The 23,633-nt window shown below is 40.6% G+C and overlaps 1 protein-coding gene and 1 long non-coding RNA gene across 4 annotated transcripts in view; one reads left to right on the plus strand and one right to left on the minus strand.

Annotated features, from left to right (window-relative positions):
• LOC127053147 (contactin-4) overlaps positions 1 to 23,633 on the plus strand; it is a 369,811-nt gene that overhangs the window by 335,897 nt on the left and 10,281 nt on the right. Inside the window, exons 13-17 of one of the 3 annotated variants that reach the window (XM_050957313.1) lie at positions 1,646 to 1,821; positions 6,059 to 6,179; positions 15,867 to 16,025; positions 17,727 to 17,876; positions 20,431 to 20,501. In XM_050957313.1, coding sequence (XP_050813270.1) covers positions 1,646 to 1,821; positions 6,059 to 6,179; positions 15,867 to 16,025; positions 17,727 to 17,876; positions 20,431 to 20,501 — 677 coding nt within the window. The remainder of the gene's footprint in view (positions 1 to 1,645; positions 1,822 to 6,058; positions 6,180 to 15,866; positions 16,026 to 17,726; positions 17,877 to 20,430; positions 20,502 to 23,633) is intronic. The other 2 variants (XM_050957314.1, XM_050957315.1) reach the window with 2 other exon arrangements.
• On the minus strand, positions 9,781 to 12,179 carry LOC127053239 (uncharacterized). Its single transcript, XR_007774967.1, has 2 exons — positions 11,997 to 12,179; positions 9,781 to 11,742 (listed from the first exon to the last, which is right to left on the minus strand). It is a non-coding gene; the product is annotated as an uncharacterized LOC127053239 (long non-coding RNA).

Here is a 23,633-nt window from a genome sequence, read left to right on the forward strand (position 1 = left end):
GTTAGGTGGCCAGATGCCTATCCTCCCCAGCTTGTGAATCACTTCGGGGCATAGGCAGGAGATGAGCACCCACATGCCCACAGTAAGGCAGTGGTGTGCATGCTCAGAGACAGAAGCAAAAATGTAGGTGCCAAGTGAGTTTAGATGCCTACAGAGTTTCAGTGGAAGTTTTGTGCATCCCAGTGGTTCCCGAAACTGGGACTTAGATGGCTAAAATAGACAGGTGCATAACTCCTTTTGTACATTTAGGGCCTTGTCCCCTGGCCTTGTCTATTAACAAGTTGTAAAATGTTCAGCAGTGTTTATGCATAACGTTTGTGTCAATGCCATCATGAGAAATACTCCTTAATATCATTACAATAGCATGAGCGGCGCCAGGGTTTTTGGCGCCCTAGGTGCAGGGCCGGCTCGTCAAATCCTGGTGCGGTCTCCTAAATGGAAGTGCCGGCCCTGTACATTAGTGAACATCAGTCTTCATCAGTCAGGTATATGGTGGGATATTTGCTTTGTTGTATCTTTGGGAATGTCACTAGGATCCTGCTGTCTAAGTATTGAAACATCTGATATCTTAAGACAGAATGAGAAATTCTTCATAAAGAGCTGTTTGGGAGGAAGGGTCATTGCTATTTTAAAAATTAAATAATTCTTTTGGCTTCAGAGGCATGTAAATCAAGGAGCGGGTGGGGGAGGAGAGGGGTGGTTGAGAGAAAGTATCTGTTGAGAGCTACAATATAAGCTTTGAAATTTAATAATAGTAAAATTCATCCTTGTGCAGGGAGCCAGCATAAGGTTTATGCATCACTTAAAATCTCCCATTTGAGAGGAATGTGGTGCATAGGCCTCGTGTGGGCCCTCTTCAAAACAGAATTTCACCCAAAAGGAATGGACTTAAGAGCATCAGAATTGGGAAGATGGTAGACAGGTGTACCAAACAAACACAGTTTGAGATAAGAGCCATGGATAAGGGAGGTTCTGACTGTCTTTAGTTTAATTTTAGTATCTTCTTGCTTCACTTTGATTGCTGCTGCTTTAGCACTCTGTATGATTCAGATAAGAAGTGCACATTAGCCCATGAAGGAATGGTATCAAGGTAGTGCTCAATTTGCAGAATACCCACAACTTTTTTTGATAACACTAGTGAACCAATACATTGGCTGATGAACCTTGCAGCATGTATTTCCAGATAAAAAGGTGATAAACTGACAACTGATGAAATATTCTCTAATCTTTGGCCCCTTCCCTACATTGAAATCAAACCTTTCAAATTTGATTTCCCTTCTCCGCACCCCCTCTCCACATCTGGTCATTACCTTTTTATTTTCATACACCTCTCCCTACACTTCCTGGCTGAAAGATTTGCAGGTGGTATTTTCAACTTAGCTGAAAACAGAGGACTCAAGGGCCTGTTCTTTACAAAATTCCCCACCCAGTTTTACAAACTTAATAGTTCAATTGTTCCTTTAAGCATCCTCCTGACTCTTAAGTTCTTGTCTTAATTGAACCTCTTAATCTTTTAAAAGTTCACCCAACAGTAAAGAGGTTGCAACAAGCTGCCTAATGTTGTAATCAGTTCTTGAAATCTATGTATTTCTAAAGGAGAAGGGATTCATTCTTCTCTTGTGTGTTGTCTGTTTGTTATTTACAGATCCAACACGGGTTGTGGTGCCACCTTCCAGCACGGATGTCACTGTTGGAGAAAGTATTGTTCTGCCTTGCCAGGTATCTCATGATCACTCGCTAGATATTATGTTTACTTGGTCATTTAATGGACACCTGATAGACTTTGAGAAAGACGGGGATCACTTTGAAAGAGTTGGAGGGGTAAGTATTAACAACTCCCAAAAGCCATTCGCATGTTATACTGAGACTCAGTAATGACTACAGATAACTGAGAAAAGGACTGTCTGCACAGAACCAGAATTAAAGAGAAAGTATATCCCTGCTAATAGTGAGAACTTTATCTTGTGTTTTACTGACTACTAAGCAAAGCATTAAATACGTACTGTATCCTAGTTTTGTAGTAATTCATATAGCCCAATATGAATGAGATTTCTCAAGGTCTATTTTCTGTGTATGCTTGGGGCACGTATTTTATGCCAATAAATCCAACTAATGCTAAAGAGACCTACAATACATTGGCAATTCCCTTTGCATAGAACAGATTTCTTAATCTGTCCCAGGGTGAATAAATTCCTTAATGTTCTCCTCCTTGCTGAAGCAGCAAAATATAAATTGAATGTAATTGTAAAATTCTGTATTCACATAAAAAATGGAAGAAATTTGGGGAACATGCTTTTCTGAAGCTCTGTAACCTGTTTGATTAGTCTTTGTCATTGTCAGCATGTTTCTATGCCCTCATAAATCAATGTGTACTCACTTTACGTCTTCAGAATAAGGATCCCCCCTCCCCCCGCAAACTACATATGGACAGTGTTGCCTCTGGGATCAGGTTTTCTTTCAGTGCTTTACCATCTGATTTTTCTGTCTGTGTGATACGGCTAGCCGGTATTAATGCCACTGAATACTTTTTTGTTTATCTGAAAACTAAATTGTGGCACCAGATAATGCAAATATTTTCAATGACCAAACAATATGCTACTCATAGGTTGGAAAGATGGTGCCCATGAAAATATGGTATGGAGTAAAAAAGCAGGTTTGACAAGGGTTGTAACCATTTTGGCCACATTTAAAATGTAAAATCACTCATTATAGAATAGACTATGGGATTAGGAAAGCATCCCTAAAAATTCCCTCTGCCTTGTGAGTTACATTATTTCATTTCAAATTCACTTAACTAGCGACCCCACACCTTTCACCTCTAGGTCACTAGTTCAAATGCAGCAGCTCCCAAAGTTGTTACTGTCTGATCACTGCAAAGCAGCCTGTGTGAAATGTGTCCACATTCTTCTAGAGTTGTTTGGAGCAGATCAGAAAACAACTGCCGAAATCAGCACTAATTAACACTTTTGCTAGCAGCCTCCATGGAGAGTCTACGAGCTAGATGGGCATGAGGCATGAACCACCCTCTCCCGTCTGCTGAATGAGGCATGGTAAATTGGTGTGACAGTGTGGGGAAATTTGCCTGACTGCTACCTGTGCCAAACCTCTTCTGTCTGTCAGTAGAGGTCTCCATGGCTGTGAATCTAGTCCCCTTTGTGGCCATTAAACTCACTGGAAAGACCTCCATGCCTCAACCTTATTGTTTTCTTTTGTTTTTAAAACAAAACATGATCCCATTGATCCCATTGATTTCAATGGAAATTTTTGCATTTAGTTGAATGGGATCAAGATTTGGCCATTTTTATAGTATTAATGGGTCATATTGTCTTTTCTCTTCAAGGATCCACTGCATGGCAGCAGGAAGAGCACCATGAGGTAGCCAATCTTTCTGCGTGGTGCCTTGTCTGTGACAGTATGTTTGAGGTTTGACTTAATAGATGTAGGTTGGTATTTTCAAAGGAACCTAAAGAATACATCCAAATCTCATTGAAATTCAATGGAAGTTGAGTGCTGTTTATGGGTGGGCCCTTTTGAAGATCCCAGCTGCAGTGAATATACCAATTGTCAAAGCCACTAAGTTGTAGTCATTTCTCAAAGTCTAAGGCCTTAAATATACTTTGCAATCAAGGTCCTCTGTATGAAGATGACAATCTCATGGTGCTTTTGGTGTTCCTGCAGTGTTCACAAACAGGTTTCCTCCTGGGGCCTGTAGGAAAGAAAAATGCCATGTTACTTCAGTACAAAGTCTTAGAGTTGCCTTTGAAAAGACAACAAGGGAGCAAATCAGGAACAGAGTCTATTTCATTAATCACATCAGTACTTGGCCTCTCTACTGAGACTATTGACATAGGTATCTTATTTGAAAGGGAATTTAGTAATGCGAAACCACACCCAATAAGAATGAGATCTCATTATAGATGGACTCATGAACAGCCATCCTGAGGTAATAACTTTCACTGCCAACAGTAGTCAGGATCGAACTGTTGACCTAGAGGTGAAAAGAGCCCCCGAGTCATCCAATGCACCTTAACATCTAAGTTCTTAACAGTCATTTGAGGCAATGCAAGGCACTATTGTCAGTAGTTTGAAATATGAATAATACATTCGCTGGTTTAATGTGTTTTCACCTGTAATTGTTTTTAATTTTCACACTTTTTTGTAATACCAACCATCTCTGGGAGTCTTACACATTGGATGCTATAAAATGTATGTGATTAAGTCAGGGCCATCTCTAGGGAAGTGTGGGGCCTGAGGCAGAAGTGGCGAATTTGTCACTTTCGGGACTGAACCATCACTTCCGGGACTGACCACAATAGCCAATTACACCGGCCCACAGGGTTCCCCAAAGCATGAGACCTGGAGCAGTCACCCCAATTTGCCAAACGCAAGGGACAGCTCTGGATTAAGTCATTATCAAGAAGGTTTAAAATAGGAATAGCAGATCCATAAGCCTCTCCTCACAACCAACCAAACTTTTGGATGTTATTATTCGGATTGAAAAAGAATTGATAACACAGATCAAAAGTTTTCACCCTTTAAATTTTCAAAGGGGTAGACCACAGGTTGAGTTGTTATGTGTAACTTCTTTTGAGGTCACTTGGGCCCACAGGACCAAAATCCCTTGCAGATCACTGAAAACATAAGGTTTAGTTTCACTTGTGTTTCATTTAAATAAAAAGTTTGAAAACTGGGTTGGGTGAAGGTACAGTGCAGTATTTCATACACAGACAAAGTCTATGTATCTTATCATATTACATGCTTATATCCTCAACTGTGGTAGAAAAGATGAAATACGATGTGTGATTAAAAAAAACAATGTGTCAAACAAAAACATTAACTGTCACATACTCATAGCATGGATGGAAAGTTTGCTTTTGTTTGGAAATTCTATGCTATTTTTCACATTTCCAATTTCATCTAGTTGTACCCACTCCATTTTGTGCAGGTCTGTTGAGGGTTTAAACTCTAACCTAGTTGCAACAGAAAAAAATATTTCATTTCATTTTTTTCCCTTGTCTGCTTGCATTCAATGTAGCTAGCAGAAAAGATGGAAGAAACCAAATATGTATTCACTAGAAGTAGTGGAGGGAGAGAAAAAGTTTTTCACATGTGGCTTTCATGGACATTTCACAAAGTTAGAGCCTTTTCTAGACTTTACACAGAGTGATGGTCTCCATTTACATTTGTCAGGTGTGAAATTTAGTGCTGCAGGAAAAAGCAAATGCAATTTATGAGCCTTTTGTTATCATTTTGAGGGTGGGGGCGAACAAAATTAATTTGAAGATGCAACATATCACAAAGATCTAGGGTACACAGCAACGGAGACAGCTGTTTCTAGTGATTACACTCGATAGGGATACAAAACTAAAATTGCAAACTTTATTAATATTCTTCACTGAAGATGCAGTAATCACAATCTTACACTGAGATTTCTGATGTACTGAAAGAATTGTGTCTGGTGAAGAGTATAGAAATATTGAGATACATATACACCTATAATTAGTTCTATTCAACCATTAATCAGACATGCATTAGTGTTGTTCCACTCTAGGTGAAGCAAGATTTCCTTAGAGAATGCTGTTCTCATGATCTTTAATATCTGAATTGTGGGCAATCAAAATGCTGGCTGTAAGACAAGGCTGACAAACTATTACAGATGCCTCATAATTTAGGTTGGTTTTCACCTATGAAATAACTGTACGCAGAACATAGATATCTGAATACCAATTAAGTCTATAAATTGAACGGCTGAAGAGATAAATAAGGAATCATAGAGAACCTGCCTCACATAAGTTTTGTCACATCATTTTAATGGTAAACTGTCAAACTGACCCAAACTCGACTCCCCCATCCCTTGTAGAAACTGTAATTTTAGAAATGCTACTGCTCTTATCTTCCAGGCAGGTTCACATATTTATAATAGGCCACACAGCTTCCATTACTAATGTTTTCATCAGCCGATGTAAAATAAATCCATTAGTCACAGTGTCCTTCATGTGGTAATGATGTTTAGAGCTCATTTAAAAGTAATTGTAACCACTTTTCCCTACTTTATCAGCAGGATTCAGCTGGTGATTTGATGATCAGAAGCATTCAGCTGAAGCATGCTGGGAAATATGTCTGCATGGTGCAAACAACTGTGGACAAGCTATCGGCTACTGCAGACCTGATTGTAAGAGGTATTTGAATTTTGTTGCTGTTGTAAAACTACTTTTTGCACTATCTGCTGTTCTTGGTAATACAATACATGGTCTCAGAGAAATTCATTAAAATCCCAACACCTTATCATTATTGTAAGAAATAAGCTCCAAGGTACCACACAGTGCATTTTCCAAACAATGCACACAAAACTCCTTGTATGTGTGTTTATATATCCATCAAAAAACTTTCATAACTTGCAGAAACAAGATTTTATATTGTTACTTCTGCAACTGAAATACTGTGATGCTAATTCAATAAATTTGTTGCTGTCAATACTGCATTGCTTCTCCAGATTAATCATGATCTAGTAAAACCACCGTCATGGTTAACTTTGAGATCAAATCCTTAGTGTGCTTAGATGATCTATGAATGTGGCCTTTAATTTGAATGTATTAAATCGCCATTCTGGGTCACTAGCATGAATATAGCCTGTATTCAGTGTATAGTTGCTGTATCGGAAAAAATAATTGTTAGTTTCAACCAAACCAGTCCCTAAACATGCCCATTCTGCTCATGCAAGGTGCTGAGAAATCTCACTTCCTACCAATTTCAGCAGACGTTGAGAATGCACAGTACCTCAGAGGAATGGACACTGTCCCAAACCCAGGGGCGGCTCTAGGTATTTGCCGCCCCAAGCACGGCAGGCAGGCTGCCTTCGGCGGCTTGCCTGCGGGAGGTCAGCCAAAGCTGCAGGACCAGCGGACCCTCCACAGGCAAGCCACCAAAGGCAGCCTGCCTACCACCCTTGCGGCGACCGGCAGAGCGCCCCCAGTGGCTTGCCGCCTCAAGCATGCACTTGGCGTGCTGGGGCCTGGAGCCACCCCTGCCCAAAACCCAGACCCTCAGTTTGCTCTAGTTGCCTTTGTTAGGTTGCCTCAGCAAAGCAGTTGTGAATGGGATGGGAACTGAGATCATATTGGACTCTCACCCTGCTGAAGATGTCCCTCTGGGTCAAGGTAAAGGCAGGTACATTTTGGGCAGTGTGAGGAAAAGCTTGCATTCTTATCTGCCAATGGAAGACTTCAGTTTTTATTGCTATCTACCCAATGTGTTCCTCAAACTTTCATTTCACTCCAAAAGGGAAAAGAGAAAACTATATAGGAAGGGCTAAATCCTGCACCCCTCATCTGTTGGCAGTGGCAGTTTTGTAATAGTAAAACATACAAGATTAGGCCAGAAACCTACCATCACAAATGTACCCCTGTGTATAGATGGGAATTCCTGAAATCAGCATCCTATTTTATGAGTTTAAATATGTTTACTACTTTAGGAGGTGAATGCTGAAGTTCTTAACCATAGGAAAGCCGTCAGAGTCTAGCAGAGAGGAAATTATTACTGTCCATTAAGAAGACAATCATTGTTTGTCAGTCCTTCCCTTGTAGGATAAAAGACACTATTGATGTTCTGAATGTATACTCCATTTAATGAGGATGATGCTCAAATCAGCACTTAAATGCCAATAAATTAAACTACTAAGTATTTAAATTAGTAGTATGTGAAGTTTGTAAGTGATATTGCCTACTTCATTTTACAGGAAATAACATTAAATTCTGCTAGGAATTTGTCAACACCATTCTTAGAAGCAGGAATGGCGCCAGGGTTTCTGACGCCCTAGGTGGACGGCCATTTCGCCGCCCCCCGTGGCCCCAGTGGACCTACCGCAGTCATTGGCCTAGGGCACCAGAATTGGGGGAGGGGCGCTATTTTGCCGGGGGGAGCGGCACGCAGTGATGCCGGCAGGCAGTCCGCTGGTCCAAAGGCTCCAGTGGACCTGTCTGCTGAAATGACTGCGGCAGCTCCACCGGAGCCTTTCCAGCAGCGGACCGTCCGCTGGCATGACTGCGGCAGCTCCACCGGGGCCGTATGCCGCCCCCCCCCGGCAAAATAACGCCCACCCCCCAAATTCTGGTGCCCTAGGCCATTGCCTAGTTCGCCTAAATGGTAGCGCCGGCCCTGCTTAGAAGAAAACATATTCTAAAAAGCCCAGTGATCGCAATGAATGATTTAGGTCTTTTGTTCCTAAACTTTGAATTTCTCTTTATTTAATTAGCAAAATAGTTGAGAAAAGCTACACCTATGGGAGGAATGACTGTAACATTCATGTTTTCTCCTCATGAATCTATCAACGCATCCTGATGACAGCTGTTGATGAAATGGCATGTGCTAGATCATCAAATCATTGTTTGTGAGGGCATATGTGAAGCAAAAACTCATTAGCTGTTATATTCAGCATTCCCTGTCGAATAAGGAAAGCTGCTACCCTGAATCCCCAGAGAGCTCAGCTACAACAGTTACACTGCTGTTTCATATTTTTTGTCCTTATTGTTTCAGATAAATATTTTTGCATAAACATTTCAAAACAGTCCGCTGATGAGAACATGAGTTAGGTAACTTCCCGTAAACCAGCTCTAGAATCAGTCAACAAGAACATGATTCTTACAACAAAACGACCACAATGATATCAGAAATAGTGACCTTGCCACCACAAAAAGCACCAGTCTGAAACTTTTCTGACAAGACTGTTGTCCCATGGCGACTACACACATTCTTGTTCATTCTGCCACCTCAACTGAAAAGCAGAGCCACTTTTGTTGCTATTTGTACCGATCTTACCAAAATAAAGAAATCATTCAAACATAAGTGGAGAGGGAAAAAGGGCCAGGGAAACTGTGGGAACTTTCTGTGTCAGGATGGGTGAGGAAACAGAAAGCAGGTAACTTATTGATAAGAGGTTTATGCATGCCACAAAGGCAAATAAATGTATTGTCAAAACATTAAGGTGTGCGACCAGGAGCCATAGCTCCCGATCTTCATTTTTGGTTCTGCCACTGACCCTTATGAGTAGTCATTTATGTCCTCAGCTTCCATAACCATATTAGGCTGAATAATACCTATTGCACCATTGTGAGGCATACTGAGGGCCGTCCTTACTAGTAGAGCTGGGGAAAGATTCTTAGACTAATCGATTATTTGACCCCAAAAAAAAAGCAGTTTCAGCTTGATCTGTAACTATTCATAAACTATTGGTAACTATTCATAAACTATTGGTATAGTTTTGGCTATTCACAAAACAGACAGCGAAGGAGAAGGAGGTGGTGATGCTATTCCCCACCTGACAGCCATTAGCCCAGTGGTTAGGGAACACACTTGGGATGTGGGTTCAAATCCGTAGGCTGAAACAGACTTTCTTTTTATTCACCAAAATATTTCTGATTCAGTTCAAAATATTTTGGATTTTTTTTCTTGAACTCCCACCAAACTGACAAGTTATTTACCTAGCTCTACTTACTAGAGGTTGATGTGAAGTGACACCACCACAGGGGAAACTGTTCATGATGAACAAGGCCTGGGTGGTCAAACTTAGTGGTCACAGTCGGGAACCTGGGGCAAGACTCAAGCCAAGAGTAGAAGCCAGAAGCAGAGTCATAGGTATTGTCAGATGCCACGAGTGTGGTGTTCTGCCCTCTTCAATGATAACAGTCGGCTACGTGCGTGTGTTCCCTCTGTGTGCTGCCCGGCTCTGTGCAGATAGCTGACACAGCAGATCCCAAAAGAACCACCAATGACCACACACTCTGATAAGGTACGAAGGCACTCACCTAGGTTTATTCCCAAATGAAACACAGCCTCTAGCTCCCCGGATCAGATATCTACAGTTCTGAGTTCTGCTAGTACGTATGTGCTCCCTAACGATGGACAGGCTCAGTCAGTGGCGGGATTTACCACTGCAGTAGTACGGCAATAATACAGTTGTTTTTACACAGTAACCAAGTTGAAATTAAATGACAGTTTATCCTGCTACAGCTAGTGGTTTTTAGCTGATTGTTCACTTAATTGTTCATATATGGTAGATAGAGGTGTATTTGACCAACCTCTTGTTTATAAAGCACTTCATTGTTCTTTTCTTGATGCTTGGGGGTTTCTTCACTGTATTCTGATATTTTCTGGTGTCTTTGGTCTGTGGGATGCAACTTAAACAACTTTTGTTAGTTAACAAAGTAAAGTTTTTGTTTGTTTTCCTTTTTTGTTTTTGTTTTCAGTAACTCAAACTCAATACAAAATTTAACTAAGTTTGTTTACAATGTAATAGGGACAATGTAATAGGGACCAAGTCTTTTAGAACACAAGCTATACTTTTGCAATTATTGCATAGACATTCATTTTTATTTGATGTGCATTACTAATATTTTATACTAAATGTAATGCTTAATTGCTAAAATAAATGCTCACAATCTTCTGTGCGAAGGCGTATTGCTTTTTTTTCCTGATGAACATTCTGTTTTAGCAAAAGAATCAATAGCATAATTTTTACCAAGCTTTTTAGCGTTAATTTGCTTGTGATACCAATTTCACTCTTGTTAACTGTTTAGAAGCACAAACTTTAACAACCACTGCTTCCCATTAACATAACATAATAAAAGAAAAATGTATAAAATTAAACCAACTATAAAATTAAACCAAAATAAATTTTAAATACAGGTCCATGCAAATATTTTGACAGTATTAAACTTTCATGACGCTTTGTTCTGTTTAGGAGCCAAAGGTGAAAACCTATTGAAAATGTGGAAACCTGTTGAAATTGTTCGGTTAGCTTTATGCCTAAATTGATATTTTTAAACATTTTTGCTATCACATTCTTTTAACTATATATAAAAGTGCAAACAAGTTTATAAAAACCCAAACAAGAAATTTACATTTTGTTCATATTATCTTTACCTTAATGTTGAGGTTTCCCCTGACAATTTTCCTTTGAATAACAAATAAAAAAACTTAAAAAACAAAACCAAACCATGACTAATAAAAGAGAATTATTTTTGTTTGCAATTGCATTATTTGTTGAGACAGAAATATATGTACACATATTTGTAACTGAAACCGTTTTGAACTTTGCACAAAAAAATTGGTGTTAGTAATATTATGATTATACCCCATCCATGATCTTAAGATAGTGTGGTACCACATATACATACATTTTTAAAAGGGTATAAAATTGACTTTTGTTGCAACAAAATAAAAATTATAAAAAATAGTCACATGACACACACAACATACAACATAGGACAACACACATGACATACAGGACAAACTCCCAATTAAAAACAAATGGCGCCAGAATTATATTCATAAGTATACCAAATAAGGCAAACAAAAATAAAAAGGATTAAACATTTGAATAAATAAGTTATTACCTTATTTAAAACTTTTAACAAAAATTGATAAAATATATTAATATTTGCCAAATGTATTGTATTAATTTCGTAACAAGGAATTTTGCATTACTTTGTATTTAATGTTATTTTAAAACTGTGGTATATGGAAATAAGAAAAGCCCATGTTTCAAATATTAGTGAGTGGTTAAGATTAGAAGCAGAGTGCTTGGCAACTGTCAAGGTTTCTTTCCCCACTTTGAACCTTAGAGTACAAAAGTGGGGACCTGCATGAACACAAACAAAGACTTCCCTCCACCAAGATTTGAAAGTATCTTGTCTCCCTATTGGTCCTCTGGTCAGGTGTCAGCTAGGTTTACTGAGCTTCTTAACCCTTTACAGATAAAAGAGACATTAACCCTTAACCATCTGTTTATGACAGCTGTTTTAACCACTTAATAGCCATGGTTATAGTTTGCAGTAGTCTACATTTCAAGGCTACTGTCTCTGCTCTAGCCTTACAAATTATATTAAACGTTTCTTCCCCATTATATTTTTAAACTCTGTGGGAATTTGCAGGGAGGGGTTAAGGGTGGTTTTCTGTCATGTTAGATCATGATTCCTACAGCGGACAGCTCGCTTACTCACCAGATCAGCCGTTGGGGTCACCAGTGTTGTCAGACATCACTGGTGTAGTGCTCTGCTCTATTCAATGATGATAACAGTCGGTTACATGTGTGTGTTCCCTCTGTGCGCTGCCCCGGCTCTGTGCAGATAGCTGACACAGCAGATCCCGAGAGAACTGCCAATGGCCACACACTCTGATAAGGTATGAAGGCACCCGCCTAGGTTTATTGCCAAACAAAATACAGTCTGTAGCTCCCCGGATCAGATGTCTGTAGTTCTGCTAGTACGTATGTGCTCCCTGACAATGGACAGGCTCAGTCAGTGGCAGGATTTAGCACTGCCCCCTAGGTCAGACAAAGACATCCACTCAGGGATCCATTCTTATACACAGGTACAAGCAAATTACACATCACTCCTGACACATCGAGGTACAACCCCTCTGCATGTTGGGGTGCTGCCTCTCTCCTGGTACATGTTGGTTCAAAGAAACAAGTCTATTATCTATTATTATGATCTAAAAGGATCATATTATCCTTTTGACCCTGTCTTTTAGGATGAGTCAGCCTGTTCCTCATTATCTCTGTGGAATGTGTTTGTACCGGACTGTTCTGGTGCCATTCTGGCACATGTTTATCCTATTAGTACTTGATACCCTTTAGATATGCGTATAAGTCCAATTAGCAGAGTTCTTCTTGCCAACTTTTGTGAGCAGGGCCTGCCTCTGGCTCACAGCTTAACTTTGCTTTATGTTAGGCAAGTCTTGACTATTACTTTACTTCAGGCCTCAGGCCTCATACCGGGCCTCTGATACCAAGGTTTGGTGTTTCAGGGCCTTATCTTACTACAATAGGCAGAGCGAAAGAGCAGAAAGCTGGACCGAGGTATGAAAATAGGAATTGGGAGCAGAGGAAGATCTGGGATAAGGAGGACAGGAACTAGGCAGAGTCCAAAGTGGCAGCCAGCCAGGGATTCACCTGGTTGCTCCGATAACTTCATGGGCCTCCTGATGGCTTAAGTTGTGCATCTGAGCCAATCTGTGGGGCCAGATATCTCTCCCAATCAGGATTTTTGTAGGCAGAGCCCAGAGTGAGCTAAAGCTCTGCTAGTCCTCTTCTTCAGTTCCAGCGAACTGCCAGATGGCCACTGCAGTCTGGGCACTACCTGGGGACTGGTAGACTCATGTTCAAGACCTGTAAGACCTTATGCTGTTAAAGATCCATATGTCTTCCAGAAGAGGGGAGCCATCCTTTGCAAGGTTATGGTCTATGCTCGCATAACAGAGGAGCAGCAGGAGGGTCATGGCTCTGTTACTTTCTGCCTTTCCATACTCATGCTGGAGCGGTTACCTCCCAAAACGAAAGCAGCCCTGCCTGGGCAAGAATGCTGGCTCCTTCAAGACCTCCTTGAATGCTCACATATTCTGTGCTTTTTCTAGATGAGTTTCATTCTCACTACACTGTAGAGTGACCAGACAGCAAGTGTGAAAAATCGGGATGGGGTGGGGGATAATAGGAGCCTATATAAGACAAAGCTCCAAATATTGGGACTGTCCCTATAAAATCGGGACATCTGGTCACCCTACTACACTGACATTTTGTTTATATTTTTTGCCTTTACATAATAGGCAGAATAACACAACACACACACTCTCCTATACCTCCCAAAAATAAAAATAAAATATAAAAACCCATAACAAACAAACAAAACAAAAAACACCAAACCAGAGTTTGAGCCCCAAAAAGGAGGTGAGCCATAGCTTCATGAAATCTACTAAGGACTTATAGCTACCAATTTTTAAGCAAGACACTCAGATACTGTGATCATGGGTGAGAGTATAAAATCATAAGATAGATTTTTCTGTTCTTCTCCCTCCCCCTTTACTGGGGCACACAACAATTGTTCCTGTGTAGAGAGCCACTAGGATACTATGGGGATAGGCATGGAGAAAGAGGATACATCCCATAAAAGTGTGTTGTTAAATGCAAAGAAAAAACTTTTAATGTACAATATAGCCATTCAAATTAGGTTAAATTAATAACACAGATTAGTTATTCACATCTAGAATTCAAATAAATTATGTACCTTATGTCAGAGGATACAAAACAAGAAAAATTGACAAGATAATACTGAGCAAGTGTATCTGTGGCATTGTATAAATAACAAATAAGCCACCCATCACAGGCTTAGCATTCCACTCATTCCGAAGCTATGTAATGATAGTGTCTCTTGACTGTGCATGCTGGCAGCTAAAACAGGCACACATTGCTGAAGTGAGGATGGATCAGTATTTTAATTTCATTTTCTCTTCTCTCCCTTTTCCAGCTGTCTCTAGTTTTCAGTAGATTTAATTAGTATAACACTGAAGAACTTCTAAGATGTTATCAAACTATCTTGTCTAAGGAGAACTGTACTCTCCCAGAGTCTTGGAAGTAAAAAGTATCATAGCAGTTGTTTCAAAGTTTGTGTTATTGGGGAGGGTTTGTCGTCTAATTTGTAAGACACTTGACGAGGCTGGTTGCAAAAGAAGCAAGTCTTACGGCAGGTAATCTAAAGTGATATTATATTGAGTATTTGAATAAGTTACTAAGAAGAGGCCTGTTGGTCTAAATAATCTAGATTTAAAAGCTGGAAAATCTTGTAAATCAATTTCTGCTAAATTTTGCAAAAAATATTTTTGATTTTTTTTCCTTGGGAATTTTGAAATTTGAAACACATCCACCAATATTACAGTTGGCAAAAATGAGGGGAAGAGAGGGAAGAGGATTGTGAAAATGTAGGGTTTTTTTTCTTATTTTAGAATTTTGAAATGTCATTGAATTTTTAAAAATTTCAACCAGCTCTAGTAAAGCCTTCTCTTAACCAGGTTTTAAACGGGTCTTTATCTGTATCATACTCCTGCCTTTCTTCTTTATAGAAGGAAATCAGAAGTTTGAGGTCTTTGTCCTTTCCTGTGCACTTACACTCTAGACCTATCCAAGTCATGGCTTGAGTTTGCAGAAAGTTGTCTGTTTTATCACCAGAGGAAACCCGGGTGGCTGTCAAGCAAAGATTTTCCAACTTCAGTAGTTAGTAAAGAGGAAGAGTCTGACTTCTTGGAATTAGGAGAACAAACTTTTGTGTTTCTTCTTTTGGATATTTGGTACTATAGGTTAATTCTTTTCAGGCCATTGCTATTGAATGCTCTCTGATAATAGCTGTTTCGCACAGAGGTCTATACAAATTCTAAACTAATTGCAGGATTATTACTACAGTGAAGTGACTGAACAAGATATCTTATCGCTTTAAAACCCTGATTCTGCAAATCATTTAAACATGAGTTTAAGTTGTCTAGAAAGCACCTAAGCACATTCTGATGTATTTTTCTAATTAAATTATCTGCTGTAAAGTCTACTTCAACCGTAGCAATTCTCTTCTGGATGGGCTACACTGCCCATGGTCTGCCAGTAAGGTCTAGTAGGTCTGGGTAGTGCTGGTTCTAGGGCTGGGCAGTAGCCCTGGGCACTGACTTCCTTGGGGATCCACCACACCACTGGGAGCTTCTTTTCCCCTCTCCTCTGACAGGCTATTTTTGCTCTGCTCTGATTGACCAGCCTTTGTTTTGCTCTGCTGATTGGACAGTTATTTGGCTGTTGTGGGCTTTTTGTTTGTTTTGAGGGATTTTTTTTTTTGCCATACCTCTGCAAGGGGGTGTGTGCCAAGCACATTTTTCACCCTGGGTGGCAAAACAGCTAGGATTGCTCCTAGGTCTAGGTGCATGGAGCCATTCTGTTCTTAGGCTAAGCTTTCTGTTACTGAATCTTAAATGAAGAATAGAACATTCCTTCCTTCACATGCTATATTATGTCATCTCAATGATTTGAGCTGAACTGTTTTGTATGTATTTTATCACAGGTCCACCAGGCCCACCTGAAGCCGTTACAATAGATGAAATCACTGACACTACAGCTCAGTTATCCTGGAGGCCAGGAGCAGATAATCACAGCCCCATTACTATGTATGTAATTCAAGCAAGGACCCCATTTTCTGTGGGATGGCAAGCAGTGAACACAGGTAAATGCAGCACTCAATAGTAACTAAAGTTGGCCATGAAAGAATTCTGTACATGTAAAAATTGATCCATCAGTACACACGCATACAGAAAGAATAAAGTCAGCTGTACAGCCAGAATAACTCATCTTCCAGCACAGTGATTACAACTGGTTGGGAATTTTTCACCAAAACCCTTTTTGTCTGAAAATGCCAATTCAGTTAAACTGAAACTTTTTCCAGGAACCTATCCGTTTAGATAAAACTTTTGTCAGGAAAGGTTCCTCAGGTCTGGGAGGGATAGAGGAACAGACAGATATGCAATCCGCCACCTGCTCCAGGATAGCCAATAGCCTGGTGGTTAGAGCACTTACCTAAGATGTGGAAGACGCAGGTTCAAGTTCCTGGTCTGAATCAGGAGTTCTCCCCTGGGTCTCCCATGTCCTAGGTGAGGTCCCTGACCACCTAGCTATTATGAGGTGGGTCCTTCCCATTTTTCACAGAAAAACTTCAGAAAGTCTCAGGTTTGTCTCAAGATGGAATGGGAAAAATGGCTGAAATTTCAAAAAGTTTCATGGAATGGGAAAACCACTTCCTGTCCAGCTCTAACAGCAATACATTTTCTTAATCCTTTTCATGATTTGTCAACCTTGCTGTGGTATTACTCAACCAGTTTTTCTCATCAGTTTTTATCAATTATTTTTTCGGGGAAAGGTTTCATTCCATTCTTTCAAATATTACACACTGCTACGCTGGTAGGGTGACCAGACAGCAAGTGTGAAAAATCGAGAGGGGGAAATAGGAGCCTATATAAGAAAAAGACCCCAAAATCGGGACTGTCCCTATAAAATCAGACATCTGGTCACCCTATACGCTGGTGATGTACAACCATGATGACAACTATGGTACTGTAAAGACATCTTTCAGGTGACAGACAGTGTCATCTGGATTACCGTCTCTTTTGGCAGAAGTACTTTCTCCACTGTATATTTGCTCATTCTTAAATATGTTCATTTGATTCAGCTAATTGTTATGAAAGACACAATTTATAAAAATTGTTTCAACTGTTGTAAGCAAAAAATTCAGAATGCTACAGTATGTATGGACACATGACCGCTGTACTGTTTTAACCAATCCTGTATACTTAAAACTATAGGACCTCCCTACAGATAACATAGTTACACTGATATAAATGTGCTTATACCAGTATATCAATTCCTGCATGGGAAGGGAAATAGGCTATAATGCTATAAGGCACCTTCTTACCTGTGTAACTGAATCCACACTAGGGTTTGAACCAATACATCTCTATTAGTTAAACCAATAACCACCTAAACAAAATAATCATATGGTACAAAAACTGTGTGTAGATCAGGCCTAAGTTGTGTTATCTTTTAATGAGACCTTATAAGGATACTGAGGTAATTCTGTGAGGATGAAAAGTCAATTTCTAAAGCATAGATTTCCTTGATGGCTGCATATTGTTTGTATACAGCCTACTTTGCTTCCCCATACTAAGCATCGACAAAAGAGTAAAATTGGAAGACACACTAAGGGTCCAGATTCATAGTCCTTAATAGTTCTGCTCTCAGGATGATCTTCTATTGTTTAATAGCTTCAAGACTGTGTCTGTAGATCAAGAGGCTACTGTTCTTCAATGACTAAATATATGTACTTTCTCTTAATGTCCAACTCTCACTCTCCTAACCTGGGGGTATATTTCAGTTCCAGATATCATTGATGGCAAGACATTCACTGCAACCGTGGTGGGATTAAACCCTTGGGTTGAGTATGAATTCCGAGCAGTTGCAGCCAACCTCATTGGGATTGGGGAACCAAGCAGACCCTCAGAGAAAAAAAGAACCGAAGAAGCTCGTAAGTAGTAGAAAGGAAGCCCAGTGAAGTCTTTTTCTAAAAGCACTTTGCCATAAGCAGTAGGTTACCTGGAACAAGGTTAGGAAGTATTTTCTATATGACAGTTATATTGTCTAGTTTCTCCTCTCCCTATCATATAACATTCACAAAGAGCACACACAACTAGAGTAGAATAGAATTAATAGAAAAAATGAGGCCCAAGATGGACTTTATTCCATGCTTTCTAGAAGTACATGACTGGGAAGAATTCCCGCAATTCCCGCATGTCCTTGTATAGCCCAGCTGACAAAGGGCATTTGAGGAGAGGTGAATTCAGCTTCCTCTGAAGATACGATGGATCACTGATGTGAACCAGTCTAGTAATCCCTGTGTTGTCCCACATTTGTGTGGAGGAAACACTCTAGAGAGTAGAGTACAGTATGATTACTTTTTTCTACAGATCAGAGGTGAGTTTCTGGTCTACTCCTCTCAGGTACATTTACACTTCGCACTCCTTATGGCGGAGTGTAGAGTACAAACATTTCACACCCTTCCAGCATGGGTATGAATAGCAGCATATACTGAGGCACTACTAAGGCAAGTAAGGATGCACCTGACCTCTCAGGTTAGGGTATGTAATCTATACAGCACTGTACACACCCAAGCAGTGCCTTTACCAGAATTGTCGTGTCCCACTGCCAGAGTCTTTCCCTGTCACAGGGAAAGGCTCCGGCAGTGGGGGAAGGTAGCCAGGAAAGGCTCTGACAGCTCCCCACTGCTGGAGGCTTTTCCCACTGCAGTGAAAGACAAGATGCCAGTGCTGCATGTGCCTCTTTCTTTCTCTGTTTAAAATGAATCAAACTTCTAGCTTCAAAATTAATCGCTTCTGCTTTCTGTGCTACCTACTGTGACATTTCCCCACTGCAGTGAAAGACTCCGGCATTGGAGAAAGGCGCCCTCCACCAGAGCTTTTCACTGTAGCTACACATAACAGAGTGGTGACAGCTTGTTTTTTACTGTGGTGAGTAGCTACGCAAACTCTGCACACTGCCACTAGTGGTATGCAGTGTAGATGTATCTTAAGAGGCCGAGCACAGAACTTGCAGCGCAGAGTCAAAGGAGAGACTAAGGTAGCTCTAAGTCATCCTGAGGCCTTCTTAGTTCTGGTCCGCTCCATGTTCAGACAAGTCTGGGGCATCTGTGAGAGTTGTGGTGAGGGCTGGCCAGAAATAAACAATTCAGTGTTGCAAAAAATTTTGAAGTTTGTTTTCATTTTCATGTTGAACAAAAATGAGACCTTTCGAAATGTTTTTCACAACAAAACACAAGAGAGAGAGAGAGAGCCGTCCATGCATGTCAGAATAGCCAATAGGCTAGTTTTAGAGCACTCACCTGGGATATGGCAGAACAAAGACTTGGACCAGAGTCTCCCACATCCTAGGAGACAACCTTCATCACTAGGCTTTTGGCTACTCTGGGGTGGGTCTTTCTTGAAATTCTCACTGAAACCAATATGTTTCCATGAAATATTTTGGGTTAGACAATACAGCATTTCCACCAGAAATAATTTTTGTCAAAAAAATTTCAACCAGCCTTAGTTACTGTAGCCTCTGTGGATTGTCCTCTGGGCCACAGCAATGCCCATAATCTCTGCAACACTATGGGCAATATCCTTGCTCTTGACAAGCAACACTCCCTGACACCTTTTAAACTAGTGCTCATGAGGAGATCCTTAAAAGGCAGCCTTATAGGCTACGTCTTCACTACCAGCCGTATCGGCGGGTAGCAATCGATTTCTCAGGGATCGATATATCGCGTCTCATCTAGTCATGATATATCGATCCCCGAACAAGCTCCTGTCGACTCCGGAACTCCACCAACGCGAACGGCGGTAGCGGAGTCGACAGGCGGAGCCGCTGACATTGATCCCGCGCCGTGAGGACGGTAGGTAACTCAGTCTAAGATATTTTGACTTCAGCTACACTATTCACATAGCTGAAGTTGCGTATCTTAGATCGATTTCCCCCCCTAGTGTAGACCAGCCCATAGCCATCTTCTGCAGTGTCTGAGCCAGGGGGCTTTCAGAGCCCCTTTATGCTGCTCTGGCCCTTTCACCTGCCCTAAAGGTCTTGGAGCAGGGTTGGAGCGATCACCCAGGCAATTATCACCAGGACTGTTCATTATGGGTCCAGTCTTGTAGTTCTTGCTCTGTCTTAACTCAGGAAAAATTCCTCCTGACTGCAGGATTTGGCTCTAAATTGAAAAGGAAGAATCAATATTGTGAAAATGAATGGACCTTGTTATATGGAAAATAAATATTTAAAACAAGCAATTAGCAACTAGGTACATGGATAATAGACAAGCTCTTTGTCCATCTGACTGACAAAATCTGGAAGTATCTGTTCTCTGTGCTCCTTTTGATAGTCAGGCTCTTGGTCCCAAAAGGGAAAAGTCACAAGATGCCATTGTTACATGTGCCTCTTTATTTCTCTGTTTAAAATGAATCAAACTTCTAGCTTCAAAATTAATCGCTTCTGCTTTCTGTGCTACCTGCTGTAACATTTCTTTTACACAGTTCCTGAAATCACCCCGGCTAATGTCAGTGGAGGTGGAGGGAGCAAGTCAGAGCTGGTCATTACCTGGGAGGTAAGTGAAGTATAAACCAATGGGAGAATTAATGCATCTGTTTGATAAGGCTGGACGATCGAGGTGCTAAAGGAGCACTCAAGGATGATAAGGCCATTGCAGAGAAACTAAATGAATTCTTTGCATCAGCCTTCATGGCTGAGGGTGTGAGGGAGATTCCCAAATCTGAGCCATTCTTTTTAAGTGACAGATCTGATGAACTCTCCCAGATTGAGATATCATTAGAGGAGGTTTTGGAACAAATTGATAAATTAAACAGCAATAAGTCAGCAGGACCAGATGGTATTCACCCAAGAGTTCTGAAGGAACTCACATGTGAAATGGCAGAACGACTAACTGTAGCCTGTAACCTTTCATTTAAATCAGTTTCTGTACCTGGTGACTGGAGGATAGCTAATGAGATGCCAATTTTTGAAAAGGGCTCCAGAGGTGATCCAGACAATTGCAGGCCTGTAAGGCTGACTTCAGTACTAGGCAAACTGGTTGAAACTATAATTAAGAACAATATTGTCAGACATATAGATGAACATAATTTGTTGAGGAAGAGTCAACATGGTTTTAGTAAAGGGAAATCATGCCTCACCAATCTACTAGAATTCTCTGAGGGGGTCAACAAGCATGTGGACCAAGGGGATGCAGTGTATATAGTGTACTAGGATTTTAAGAAAGCCTTTGACAAGGTCCCTCACCAAAGGCTCTTAGCAAAGTAAGCTGCCACGGGATAAGAGGGAAGGTGCTCTCATGGATTGGTAACTGGTTGAAAGATAGGAAACAAAGGGTAAGTATAAATGGTCAGTTTTCAGAATGGAGAGAGGTAAATAGTGGTGTCCCCCAGGGGTCTGTTCTGGGACAGGTCCTATTCAACATATTCATAAATGATCTGGATAAAGGGGTAAACAGTGAGGTGGCAAAATTTGCAGATGATACTGTGGAAGTAGAGCAAGAACTGACAGGGATTTGAAGGGGATAGTGAGAACCAGAGAATGAGAACTCTGTTTTTCTCCAACAATACAAAATTACTAAAGATCGTTAAAACCAAGGCCCCAGGAAGACTGCAAAAAGCTACAAAAGGATCTCTCAAAACTGGGTGACTAGGCAAGAAAATGGCAGATGAAGTTTAATGTTGATAAATGCAAAGTAAGGCACATTGGAAAGCATAATCCCTACTATAGATATAAAATGATGGGGACTAAATTAGCTGTTATCACTCAAGAAAGAGATCTTGGAGTAATTATGGATAGTTCCCTGAAAATGTACAGCGGTGGTCAAAAAAGCAAACAGAATGCTGGGAATAATTAAGAAAAGGATAGATAATAGGACAGAAAATATCATGTTGCCGCTGTATAAATCTATGGTACGCCCACGTCTTGAATCCTGTGTGAAGATGTGGTCACCCCATCTCAAAAAAGATATATTGGAATTGGAAAAGGTTCAGAAAAGAGCAACAAAAATTATTGGGGTATGGAACGGCTTCCGTATGAGGAGAGATTAATAAAACTGGGACTTTTCAGCTTGGAAAAGGGACGACTAAGGGGAGATATGATTACGGTCTATAAAATCATGACCGGTGTAGAGAAAGTAGATAAGAAAGTGTTGTTTACTACTTTTCATAACACAAGAACTAAGGTCACCAAATGAAATTAATAGGCAGCAGGTTTAAAACAAATAAAAGGAAATATTTCTTCACACAGCACACTGTCAACCTGTGGAACTCCTTGCCAGAGGATGTTGTGAAGGCCAATACCATAATAGGGTTCAAAAAAGAACTAGATAAATTCATGGAGGATAGGTCCATCAATGGCTATTAGCCAGCATGGGCATGGATGGTGTCCCTAGCCTCTGTTTGCCAGAAGCTGGGAATGAGTGACAGGGGATGGATCACTTGATGATTATCTGTTCTGTTCATGCCCTCTGGGACACTGGACACCAGGCACTGGTCAGTGTTGGAAGACAGGATACTGGGCTAGATGGACCCTAAGTCTGACCCAGTATGACCATTCTTATGTAGTGTGCAGCACATGAGTGTTGCTGATCTGCTCACTCTGATTCTATCCCATTGTATTTCCATTCTTCAGTGGAGATACTGCTGACTTACACCTGTGTATGTGAGCACAAGACCACATTTATTTAAAAGGTTCCTGCCTTTGATTCAATTGGACTAAAATCCAGCCTGTTCTTCCATGCCCAGGGAAGCTCTCCAAGCAATGGAACTAATGCATATTTGTTGTTCAAGGCTGGTGGAGCTGGCTGTGGGTGTGCAGTGCAGGAGGTGTGCACTACTGTGTGGCTGTGAGCTCAGCTCCACAATGACCCCTTCACATCAGCACGGACAATCGCAGAACATGGATGGGCTGAGCTAGGGGGTAGAGAGAGAGAAAGGATCCTTTTATCCTCAACCCCAGGAAGCAGCTCCATGGCCTGGAGACAGGGGTCAGGATTCCTCCATTCTTGGTCCTCTACATATCTGCCCATCATCTGATCTGATTACTTAGGCCAGCCACTGCACAGAGGATTAACCTTGGTGTATAAAATAAGTTTCAAGAGGCCAAATCCTGAGAGGTGCTGATTTGTTTGGTGAATTGTGGGTGATTAGCGCCAGGCTATTTTCATTGTAAATGATCTGAAGGTGCCTCATATAGAACTTGCAGTACCAGCTGATTTCAGTCTATCACAAAGCCTAGAGAAGAAGAAAACACAGAAAAAAGTCTTGATGGCAATTGAGGATGAAACATTCGTTGTTTTGACTGCTCTTATTTTCATATTGTGGTACTATGGAGTGAGTTAAACTAGTCATTGACGTCACTAGATTTGATACTGCCCACGCTCGATGCTTCTTTTGAGCACCCTGACAGCTGTGAGTCACCAGAGGTATTTTTTAAGATTATTAAAAATTTGCAAATGTGTTTTTATCCTCACTACATGGCTCAATGTGTTAAACCTTATCCTCCTTTGGACTAATTAGTTTCACTGAATCCCTTAAAGACACTCAATATACTTTTTTTTAAAGTATTAAAGAGATGTCAAAAACATCATCCATGACTTTGAATCATGCTTTGCAAGTATCTTAGTTTAGGCTCCTCTAAAATGATCAACACAGAGTCATTTTCTTTTCTTTTTTTAAAAATCCATATA

The sequence above is a fragment of the Gopherus flavomarginatus genome, chromosome 6 (assembly GCF_025201925.1).
Source record: "Gopherus flavomarginatus isolate rGopFla2 chromosome 6, rGopFla2.mat.asm, whole genome shotgun sequence".
Lineage (NCBI taxonomy): Eukaryota > Metazoa > Chordata > Testudines > Testudinidae > Gopherus > Gopherus flavomarginatus.